A 12,701-nucleotide genomic window follows, 5' to 3' on the forward strand; every position below is an offset into this window, starting at 1 on the left:
AACCCTAACACCAGCTTTAAACTCTAATATGAAATCCTAACTATAACTTAAAACCCTTATATGAAACACTAACCCTAGCTTTAAACCCTAATATGAAATCCTAACTTTAGCTTTAAACCGTAATATCCAATGCTAACTCTAGCTTAAAACCTTAATATGAAACCTCAACCCTATCTCGAAACCCTGATATGAAACCCAACCCTAGCTTTAAACCCTGATATGATACCCCAATTTGTTTGAAGTCTTATGCAAAACTCTAACCCTACTAAGTAGATTAAAACCCTAACTTTCATCCATCCATTCATCCATCATCTTCCGCTTATCCGAGGCCGGGTCGCGGGAGCAGCAGCCTAAGCAGGGAAGCCCAGACTTCCCTCTCCCGAGCCACTTCGTCTAGCTCTTCCTAGGGGATCCCGAGGCGTTCCCAGGCCAGCCGGGAGACATAGCCTTCCCAACGTGACCTGGGTTTTCCCCGTGGCCTCCTACCGGTTGGACATGCCCTAAAGACCAGGCGTTCGGGTGGCATCCTGACCAGATGCCCGAGCCACCTCAACTGCCTCCTCTCGATGTGTAGGAGCAGCGGCTTTACTTTGAGCTCCTCTCGGATGGCAGAGCTTCTCACCCTATCTCTAAGGGAAAGCCCCGCCACCCCGCGGAGGAAACTCATTTCGGCCACTTGTACCCCGTGAGCTTGTGCTTTTGGTCAAAACCCAAAACTCATGACCATAGGTGAGGATGGGAACCTAGATCGACCGGTAAATTGAGAGCTTCGCCTTCCGGCTCAGCTCCTTCTTCACCACAACGGATCGGTACAACGTCCGCATTACTGAAGACGCCGCACCGATCCGCCTGTCGATCTCACTATCCACTCTTCCCCCACTCGTGAACAAGACTCCTAGGTACTTGAACTCCTCCACTTGGGGCAGGGTCTCCTCCCCAACCCAGAGATGGCACTCCACCCTTCTCCGGGCGAGAACCACGGAATCGGATTTAGAGGTGATGATTCTCATTCCGGTCGCTTCACACTTGGCTGCGAACCGATCCAGTGAGAGCTGAAGATACCGGCCAGATGAAGCCATCAAGACCACATCATCTGCAAAAAGCAGGGACCTAATCCTGCAGCCACCAAACCGGAACCCCTCAACGCCTCGACTGCGCCTAAAATTCTGTCCATAAAAGTTATGAACAGAATCGGTGACAAAGGACAGCCTTGGCGGAGTCCAACCCTTACTGGAAACGTGTCCGACTTACTGCATTGAACCCTAAATTGAACCCTAACTTTCACTTATCTTTTATTCAACCCTTAACTGGAAACCCTAATTTCAATCTCTAATCAAGGTGTCCTCAATACAGTTTTTTCATTTGACCCACCAATCATCAGCCAATTAATGAAAGCATGTAGTTTTACAGTAAACTGCTTATTCGTGGAGGATTTGGATTGCGACAGCAAAGAGTCAGACCAGGGTTCAAATCTCAGTCAGGGTTAGTGGTCACATGTACCAGTTTTAGAGGTGTCCCGATAAAACTTTTTTAATACTGAAGCCTTAAATATTGGCTGATACCGATCTTAACAATATTTGCACCAATCATACAACATTCTTTTACTTTGTAGTGTTGAATGTTGGAAAAGGTCTGATCAAGTGAAATTACTCTGAGAACGTTAGGTAGGTATGAAAAACATTACCTTATGACCAGGGACGTGCACATGATTATAGAGGGGCAGGGGCTCAAAGTCAGAAAAGGGCAGGAAATGTCTTTTTGGTCCTTTACACAATATGGAAATTAATGTAAAATTAAATTTGCTAATAGGAAGCTAGCTACTTAGCTGTGTGTCCTTTGTAGGTAAAAGTGATTGCCATTTCTTTTGTGTCAACAAGTCATTGTCATAATTAGTTAATTCACATTATCATAGGCTTGGAAGACATGAAAAGCAACAAAACACTGGTTTATTATTAGGCCAATTATTGTTAAAGGTAAGCACTTTAATATTGAACATTGAACAGTGCAACATGAACTTAAAAAACAAATACAAAAATAAATACCCAAATGGAAAAAACTTCAATGTGAAAATCTGTCCTTCTTCCCTTAACTTGATGAAAACACCATCAAGTTGTAACTTATGGTCTTTCTCACTTAATGCTCAGACTAAACAACTGAAACGCAATACAACTTTATATCTAAACCTCTACTGTGAGAGAAATGTGATTTGCCGTAAACAGTGCATTTTATTTTGAAAATTAAGTTTTATTTTGTATTTTGTACACTTCTTCCTGTCCCGCACGATCCGCTCTGCTCTGCGCTCAATTGATGCACCGTGCTCAATTGATGCGCTCTGCTCCGACGTCCGGCAAAAACAGAAGCTGACATAAGTTATGACGTATGTTGTCATTAAATGAAAGTGGAGTGGTAGTTTGTGTTTTGGCACCACTACAATATTTCATTTAAGAAAATGACATAATAAATTGAATAATCTAAACATGTTAGTTACTTCACACTTTTTAATACATTATATACAATTAATAATATGCAACTGTTATGATGTGATACTTGTTTTTGTTGACAAATGTTATGTTTTGGACTGCAATAATGTTTAATTAAAGTGGTCTTATTATGATTGTTTTATAAATATCTACAGATACTGGGTTCAAGCCCAGCCCGACAACTGGGGCGACGATCCAGGCGAGGACTGCGGTGAGGTGATAGGCTATAGCTCAGGTGGCTGGAACGACGAGAACTGCAAAGTCAAGAGGAAATACATCTGCAAGCAACGCAATCGTAAGTCAATGCCATGTTGTCTGTATCTTGCATGCATGCTGAAGAGACCTTTCAAAAAAAGAACCATCTAGCCCAGGACATACTTAACAACCCTCCCCGTTTCAGTGCGCCTACCAAAATCTCCCGGGGCCACCATTCTAACGAATTTCTTCTGATTTCCACCCGGACAACAATATTGCTACACTTTCCTTCGAAAACTAGTTAGCACAACAGTCACAGTACACTCCCCTTGCCCCGTTGTGCGTATCGATTCGCTACCGTGCTGGTCCCCTTCCTCTCCACAGTGTGCTTCACCGGGATGTCGAAAGTGAGCGGCACCTCGTCCATGTTGGTGATGTGTTTGTCAACTATTTTTTTGCTTACAACGCACATAGCAGCACTATATGCTCACTGGGGGCGTGCCTTTACCGTCGTCTCTCACCTAGAACCTTCACCCTTTAACAGCCGCATGCTGTCCTCAGTCACGTCCGCATGCTGTCCTCAGTCACGTCCGCATGCTGTCCTCAGTCACGTCCGCATGCCGTCCTCAGTCACGTCCGCATGCCGTCCTCAGTCACGTCCGCATGCTGTCCTCAGTCACGTCCGCATGCTGTCCTCAGTCACGTCCGCATGCTGTCCTCAGTCACGTCCGCATGCTGTCCTCAGTCACGTCCGCATGCTGTCCTCAGTCACGTCCGCTTTTTCTCCATATAAACAGCGTGCTGGCCCAGTCATCGAAAAGCTGTGTTTTGTGGAAGTCGGTGCGCACACACAACAACCTATCCTGATCCGATCAGAGATTCGACAATGGATTCAACGTTAATTATTTCTTAACGAATATCATCCCTATTATATTTATATGAATATATATATAAGGTATTTAGTCAGTCACCAATTGTGCAAGTTCTCCCACCTGAATATCTCCCTAATTCTTACGTGTCAAGGTTGGCAAGTATGGCCAAGGGGTGTCCAAACTTTTTGCCCAGGGGCTCGCATTGGCCTTAAAAAATTTGCCCGGTGTTCGATAGCAGACTGCATGCAATCATGGCCATAACTACCACTGAGGACAGCGAGGTCATGTCCTCTGTATTTTATAGGCAACAAAAGGATGATGATGTGACTGACTGTATATTGTAATAATCCCAGGATTGCAGGCTCATACAACTTCTCCGTTTTATCTTATGTTTATTGCACAAGATGCAAAACAACCATACAACAGATCTCATGTGTCTCTCCAACCGTCTTCCCGGGCAACTCGAACACTCCCTCGCTATCAACAACCTCACTACCCTATCTCTTCCCGGAAGTCCCGCCCCCCAGCCAAAGTCATTGGCTAACACCCCGTAGCAGCCGCTACAATATGTACCTTGTCTAGGACATTGTGTGTGGTGGATCATTCTCTCACAATATACAATCTTTGGTCATGCACAGCCGGCTACAACTCCAACAGCATAACGCAAAGAAGTCCACTTTTACTTGAAACATTATCCAATTCAAAATGTTTTGTCAACATAACATCAACATTAAATCATACCGATGTAATGAATGAATGCAAAACACGCGCTCTACGTAGAGCAGAGGTCACCAACCTTTTTGAAACCAAGAGCTACTTCTTGGGTACTCATTATAGCGAAGGGCTACCAGTTTGATACACACTTAAATAAATTGCCAGAAATAGCCAATTTGCTCGATTTACCTTTAATAAATAAATAAATCTATATATATTAAAAAAATTGGTATTTCTGTCTGTCATTCCGTCGTACATTTTTTTTCGTTTTACGGAAGGTTTTTTTTTGTATAGAATAAATGATGAAAAAAACACTTAATTGAACGGTTTAAAAGAGGAGAAAACACGAAAAAATTAAAATTTAATTTTGAAAGATAGTTTATCTTCAATTTCGACTCTTTAAAATTCAAAATTCAACCGAAAAAAAGAAGAGAAAAACTAGGTATTTTGAATCTTTTTGAAAAAATAAAAAAAATAATTTATGGCACATCATTAGTAATTTTTCCTGATTAAGATTAATTTTACAATTTTGATGACATGTTTTAAATAGGGTAAAATCCAATCTGCACTTTGTTAGAATATATATCAATTGGACCAAGCTATATTTCTAACAAAGACAAATCATTATTTCTTCTAGATTTTCCAGAACAAAAATTTTAAAAGAAATTTAAAAGACTTTGAAATAAGATTTTAATTTGATTCTACAGATTTTTTAGATTTGCGAGGATAATTTTTTTGAATTTTAATCATAGGTTTAAAGAAATATTTCACTAATATTCTTCGTAGAAAAAAACAGAAGCTAAAATGAAGAATTAAATTAAAATGTACTCATTATTCTTTGCAATAAAACAAAATAAATTTATTTGAACATTGATTTAAATTGTCAGGAAAGAAGAGGAAGGAATTTAAAAGGTAAAAAGATATATTTGTTTAAAAATCCTAAAATCATTTTTAAGGTTGTATTTTTTCTCTAAAATTGTTTTTCTGAAAGTTATAAGAACCAAAGTAAAAAAATTAATTTATTTATTTAAACAAGTGAAGACCAAGTCTTTGAAATATTTTCTTGGATTTTCAAATTGTATTTGAGTTTTGTCTCTCTTAGAATAAAAAATTTCGAGCAAAGCGAGACCAGCTTGCTAGTAAATAAATAAAATTAAAAAAAATAGAGGCAGCTCACTGGTAAGTGCTGCTATTTGAGCTATTTTTAGAACAGGCCAGCGTGCGACTCATCTGGTCCTTACGGGCTACCTGGTGCCCACGGGCACCGCGTTGGTGACCCCTGGCATAGAGCTTCGCGATCAGTGTGTGTGAGTGTGTATGTGCGTGAAGAAGCATGTTCAAATGTTATTTATTGAATGACAATGCGCTTCATATAATATTTTTTTATTACAATATCTCATCATTATTATTAAAAGGCAAAATTTCCCATTGTATTTGCGGTGGCTCTGTGTAGGATGTTGTTTTTGCTTGCAGTGCTAAGCAGAAGATCTTGGGGTCAAACCCTGGTCTTGGTTGAAAATTTGGTATGTTAAAAGTGTCCACTTCAGTATAATAATCAAAAAGTGGACTGTTACAAAATCCTGCTAATTATCAAATATGTTAGATGAGTGGTAATTATAACCCCAACCCTTTAAAACTGCTATGCCGCGTCGGCGTTAATTGAAAAAGTAAACAAAACACAATAAATGGGAAATGTCTATCATCTTTTTTTATTCAGACATTCCAGCTTTAGGGAGAAGGTTTGGCCACCATATGAACTTACAAAGTCCGGTCGTTTCAGAAATACGCTCTTAAATCTGTCACGATGACGGCTTTCGAAGCGATGCTAAATTAGCAATTATCTCTATGAGCTTCTGAATGGACATGAGGATATTCAAATGAGCTAAAACTATTAAGAACCACACATTGACTCGCCACTGAATAAAAGTTAATGATCAGCTACGGAAATGACCGGTTGCCGTAATCATCTGGGCCCCCTAGTGGTTGTGGCCCTAAACAACCACATTGAGTGTTTATACCAGGGGAGGCAGACCCGTGTGATTTCTACCAACCAATCGAGGACAAGTGAGTTATTCTAAACAGTTATAATTTCTGAAATCTATTGTTTGACACACTGCCCAGCAGGCACAAGACATTGATGCAACGTCGATGATACGTACATGTCCTTTAAAATTGACTTCTAAACAACGTTGCGAAATAGTTGTGTTTGTAAATTGAGACAACGTTCAAAGGAGAGGTTGTTAGGTGACCACAGATGTGGCGCTAGCTGTTCAAAGTCGGGACCCAATGTGGACCACTCATCCATGCATCTTTGAGACCCTTGTGATTAAGGACTACATACAAACCCCCTTTCCATATGAGTTGGGAAATTGTGTTAGATGTAAATATAAACGTAATACATTGATCTGCAAATCCTTTTCAACCCATATTCAGTTGAATGCACTACAAAGACCAGATATTTGATGTTCAAACTCATAATATTTTTTTTTTTGCAAATATTAATTAACTTAGAATTTCATGTCTGCAACACGTGCCAAAGTAGTTGGGAAAGGGCATGTTCACCACTGTGTTACATCACCTTTTCTTTTAACAACACTCAATAAACGTTTGGGAACTGAGGAAACTAATTGTTGAAGCTTTGAAAGTGGAAATCTTTCCCATTTTTGTTTTATGTAAAGCTTCAGTCGTTCAACAGTCCGGGGTCTCCGCTGTCGTATTTTACACTTCATAATGCGCCACACATTTTCGATGGGGGACAGGTGTGGACTGCAGGCGGGCCAGGAAAGTACCCTCACTCTTTTTTTACGAAGCCACGCTGTTGTAACACTTGTCTTGCTAAAATAAGCCGGGGTGTCCATGATAAAGTTGCTTGGATGACAACATATGTTGTTCCAAAATGAAACGAGTACAAGTAATTTTGCTATCACACTTAACATTTCATGTAAGCTGCTTTTATACCCAATCATGGCAGCCAACGGTTCCCAATTAGCCTGCACACCTGTGGGATGTTCCATAAAAGTGTTTAATGAGCATTCCTCAACTTTATCAGTATTTATTTCCACCGTTCCCAACTTCTTTGTCACGTGTTGCTGGCATCAAATTCTAAAGTTAATGATTATTTGCAAAAAAAAAAGTGTTTATCAGTTTGAACATCAAATATTTTGTCTTTGTAGCATATTCAACTGAATATGGGTTGAAAATTATTCGCAAATCATTGTATTCCGTTTGTATTTACATCTAACACAACTTCCCAACTCATATGGAAACGGGTTTGTAAATAAACTTTGATTGATAAATTGAGACAGCGTTGGCTCCGCGTTGATGGTTGGGAAATTACCAAATTTCAACGGTCAAGTCAACGCCACAACCTCACATTGAATAAACGTCGTCAAAAAGCATGTTGCTTCAACGTTTTATTTGTGTTATAAAATATTGGTAGAGGAAATGACCAAAATTCAATGGTCAAATCAACGTCAGAGCTCAACGTTGGTTAAACGTCATCAAAAAGCATGTTGTTTCAACGTTATTCTTAAGTCTTGTGCCTGCCGGGTGGTCTAGCTCGGTTGGTAGAGTGGCCGTGCCAGCAACTGGAGGGTTGCAGGTTCGATTCCCGCTTCCGCCATCCTAGTCACTGCCGTTGTGTCCTTGGGCAAGACACTTTACCCATGTGCTCCCAGTGCCACCCACACTGGTTTAAATGTAACTTAGATATTGGGTTTCACTATGTAAAGCGCTTTGAGTCACTAGAGAAAAGCGCTATATAAATATAATTCACTTCACTTCACCTTGTTCATGCAAGATCATAACATTTATTGGAAGCAAAGATGTCAATATTGTGTCTTGTGTTCCTCAAGTCAACCCAGACCCGCAGTGTGACTTGAACAACGGGTGGAGGCAGTACGGCTCCAACTGCTACAGACTGAAGGCCGACACCACAAAAAGTTGGACGGCGGCCCGACACGACTGCGTCCGGGACGGGGCGGACCTGGTCTCCATCACCTCAGAAGGGGAGGCGCAGTTCATCACAGGGACACTGGACGCATCCAGTTGGGACCTCTGGATTGGACTCTCTAATCTGGTGGGACAGAACCTGCTCAATCACTGTTGACGATTTCATCGGAGATCATTGAAAAATGTGGATTTATTTTTTTTGTAGAAATGCGACAAGATCTCATGTCAGCTTGAAGTGGGGAGCAACCGCACTAACTGGTCTGATTCTGTCCCGGTGGGCTACACAAACTGGGCGCCGAATGAGCCGATAATGTAAGACCCAAGTGTTGCCGAAAACGACGACAATCGTGTCAAAATGTGTCTTTTCCCCGACAGCGACACCCAGGTTGGTTCTTGTGCGGCCATTATTAAAAACCCCTCTGACGAATTCGGCAAATGGAGGTCCCACGTGTGCCGATACGAGCGTCCCTACATGTGTAAACGACCTGCGAACAGTAAGATGGATGCTTTTGGTCACCATTATGTCATCGGTAAAATGGCAAAAACGTAATTCCTTTGTCGCCTCACTTTGAAAGCTATCTGCCCTCCTGGTTGGCTCAGCTTTGCTGGCAGCTGCTACTGGTTGGTTAGCAACACCAACCTTCTGACCACGTGGCATGACGCCTTCACCAAGTGCTCCGACGTGGGGGCCCACCTACTTATCGTAAACAGGTAGGCCGATACCAAACATCCATCTCGTGTCACAATACATGGTTTCACTCTGTGGCGCAAAACGACAGTCACAATTAAGTGGGGTCTCAAAAGAGAGATACGAACCCTGTTTCCATATGAGTTAAGAAATTGTGTTAGATGTAAATATAAACGGAATACAATGATTTGCAAATCCTTTTCAACCCATATTCAATTGAATGCATTACAAAGACAAGATATTTGATGTTCAAACTCACAATTTTTTTTTTTTTTTTGCAAATGATAATTAACTTTGAATTTCATGGCTGCAACACGTGCCAAAGTAGTTTGGAAAGGGCATGTTCACCACTGTGTTACATCACCTTTTCATTTAACAACACTCAATAAACGTTTGGGAAGTGAGGAAACTAATTGTTGAAGCTTTTGAAAGTGGAATTCATTCCCATTCTTGTTTTATTTAGAGTTTCAGTCGTTCAACAGTCCGGGGTCCCCACTTTTCCACTTTTCCATCAGTCCATCTCAGATGATCTCAGGCCCAGAGAAGCCGGCGGCGTTTCTGGATGTTGTTGATAAATGGCTTTCGCTTTGCATAGTAGCGCTTTAACTTGCACTTACAGATGTAGCGACAAACTGTATTTAGTGACAGTGGTTTTCTGAAGTGTTCTTGAACCCATTTGGTGATATCCTTTAGAGATTGATGTCGGTTTTTGATACAGTGACATCTGAGGGATCGAAGGTCACGGTCATTCAATGTTGGTTTCCGGCCATGCCGCTTACGTGGAGTGATTTCTCCAGATTCTCTGAACCTTTTGATGATATTATGGACCGTAGATGTTGAAATCCCTACATTTCTTGCAATTACACTTTGAGAAACGTTGTTCTTAAACTGTTTGACTATTTGCTCACGCAGTTGTGGACAAAGGAGTGTACCTCACCCCATCCTTTCTTGTGAAAGACTGAGCATTTTTTGGGAAGCTGTTTTTGTACCTAATCCTGGCACCCACCTGTTCCCAATTTGCCTGCACACCTGTGGGATGCTTCAAATAAGTGTGCGATGAGCATTCCTCAACTTTATCAGTATTTGTTGCCACCTTTCCCAACTTCTTTGTCACGTGTTGCTGGCATCAAATTCTAAAGTTAATGATTATTTGCAAAAAAAAAAAAAAAAAGTTTATCAGTTTGAACATCAAATATGTTGTCTTTGTAGCATATTCAACTGAATATGGGTTGAAAATGATCTGCAAATCAATGTATTCCGTTTATATTTACATCTAACACAACTTCCCAACTCATATGGAAACAGGGGTTGTAGTTTGGCACTATACCTTCAGACTACATCTGTCCTATCTAGTTCTTGAAGACTGCTCGGATGAAAGGCCAAACATCTTCTAGACCAGTGGTTCTTATCGTTGTTGGAGGTACCGAACCCCACAAGTTTCATACACGCACTCACCGAACCCTTCTTCAATGAAAAATAAAATGTTTTGTTTTTTTCAAATTCAAGACAAAGTTATGTTTTTTTTACTGGTGCACAAAATGAACCGTGCATGAACATCACCTTGTTCAAAGAACAAAACCAACACAGTGAATTAACTCAAAACAAATTACACACCTGCAAATCAGTGTGACTTCTGCTGTTGCCGTATCCATAATACGCCAATAGGGAGAAGTTTTTATTTACACGATGAGTCGGGTGTGTCTTGACCTCCGCCGAACCCCTGAGGCCGACTCACCGAACCCCTAAGGTTTGATCAAACCCAGGTTAAGAACCACTGTTCTAGACAATCTGAACTGTCCAGTTACGATCTGAGGACACGATTATGACAAATAATAGAAGTTGTTTTATATTCTGTTTTTAGATATTTAATTGGGGCGCCTCAAACCACTATTGATATCAGTTATTGCTCTGCTATTGGTTGAAGTTTATTTCAAACATGTATACATTATCAATGTCAAGTGTTTTGCTTTTTTCGCTGTGCTTGTCCCACGCGTGAAAGGATGTACCAATGCTGAATATGGCTTCTGGATTTCACTCAAAAGACCAGACCGTTGTTTTTTTTTTCCTTTTATTTTCCTTTAGTTTGCAACAGTTTCTTCAAACAATGAAACAGCTTATTTTTCCTTTTTTTAGCAGCCTTTAGCAGCTTTTAGCAGCCTTTAGCAGCTTTAAGCAGCTTTTAACAGCTTTTAGCAGCCTTTAGCAGTTTTAAACAGATTTTAGCAGGTTTTAGGGAACCTTTAGCAGCCTTTAGCAGCTTTTAGCAGCTTTTATGAGCCTTTGGTAGCTTTTAGCAGTCTTTAGCAGCTTTTAGCAGCCTTTAGACTTTAAGGAGCTTTTAGCAGTCTTTAAGCTTTTAGGAGCTTTTAGGAGCCTTTAAGCTTTTAGGTGAAAAACCTTTAAGGACAAAACACCAGAAGATTTAAATGCTGTATAAAATCAATCAATTATCAATCCCATAACTTACGATTATTATTTAGGCTATCAAACTCTTAACCATTAAACGAGTGCAAGAACATTGACTAATATTTTCCCTTTAAGTTAACAGATTTAAAATAAATTGTCTCAACATAAATGCACCAAGATACAAATAAAATAAATCTAATCCCAGAAACACAATAAATAAATGCAGCAGAAAACCCAATATGCAAATACATAAATACCTTACCAATTAACCACCTATTTTATATACATATTCAAAATACATACCAATATAAAGGTATTGTTAATTTAGTAGTGAAACATTCAATCTTAAATGCTGTCTACTGGTAGAAAAATGACCCGTTTCCTACGCAATCACTAGCAGCCAATGATCCAGCACAGTTAAATCCAACACTTTAAATTGAGCGACTTCACCCTCATGATTAAGCAAACTGTTCCAACATTTATCAGACCAAATGTAGAATATGCATCAACATTTCCTTACCAAACAATATTCAAACAAACACCGTGAGTATTTAATTAGCCTCCAGACCAAGCACGCTACGTGCACACAACTCTCGCGCATCAGCTGACGAGACAGCTGTTTGCCGCTACAATCAATATGATACGTCACATATTTTACTTGTTTCTTTCCAACATGTCCAAAAAGGAGTCGTAGGAAGCAAGGCTCATCTAATCCTACCCCATACTAACACACATGTTCACTTCCTGTTCTCAATTTGTACACAACTTACACCAATGTGTTCTAGACACACCAGTTATCCTCATTAATAGTTCAATCAATTATGATTCACTCAATGAGATAGATAATATCTTATTTTCAACAAGATCACAACGTTTATGTCACGTCGGGGTTGCCTTATACTGCGTGGATTGTTCTTCCAGGATGCAGACGGAAAATTCGGGAGGCAATGTACAGGTAAGAAAATCATTTAATGTCCATAAATCAGGCAGGGACAAACAAACAAAGCAAGCGTGCCTATAACACGGAGAGCTAACAAGAAAAACATAAGGCAAACCTTAGCTCAGGGATCCAAAGGGTAAACGACGTAACTGTTGCATGTAAGCAAATAAGGAAGCCAGACTGAGTGTGGCGAACAACAGGAATAAGTAACTCTTTGATTAGTGCCCAAGAGCAGGTGAGTGTCCTTAGCACTAATCAGAGGCAGCTGAAAACAATCTGCAGTCATGGCAACTAAACCACAAACCTAGGGGTGCTCAAAAACAGGAACTGAGGGAGTCCAAAACTAAACAAAACATGATCTGGGCAACAGATCATGACATCCATCCATCCATCCATCCATCCATCCATTTTCTACTGGTTATTCCCTGTTGGGGTCGCTGGTGCCTATCTCAGCT

The 12,701-nt window shown here is 40.4% G+C and overlaps 1 protein-coding gene across 3 annotated transcripts in view; it reads left to right on the forward strand.

The window, feature by feature from the left end:
* The window catches only part of LOC133536216 (macrophage mannose receptor 1), a 70,717-nt gene that overhangs the window by 4,705 nt on the left and 53,311 nt on the right, over positions 1-12,701 (forward strand). For all 3 annotated transcript variants that reach the window (XM_061876571.1, XM_061876572.1, XM_061876573.1), the window contains exons 4-8: positions 2,636-2,775; positions 8,116-8,339; positions 8,418-8,524; positions 8,588-8,706; positions 8,788-8,923. In XM_061876571.1, the coding sequence (XP_061732555.1) occupies positions 2,636-2,775; positions 8,116-8,339; positions 8,418-8,524; positions 8,588-8,706; positions 8,788-8,923 (726 nt within the window). The remainder of the gene's footprint in view (positions 1-2,635; positions 2,776-8,115; positions 8,340-8,417; positions 8,525-8,587; positions 8,707-8,787; positions 8,924-12,701) is intronic.

The sequence above is a fragment of the Nerophis ophidion genome, linkage group LG17, assembly GCF_033978795.1.
Source record: "Nerophis ophidion isolate RoL-2023_Sa linkage group LG17, RoL_Noph_v1.0, whole genome shotgun sequence".
NCBI lineage: Eukaryota > Metazoa > Chordata > Actinopteri > Syngnathiformes > Syngnathidae > Nerophis > Nerophis ophidion.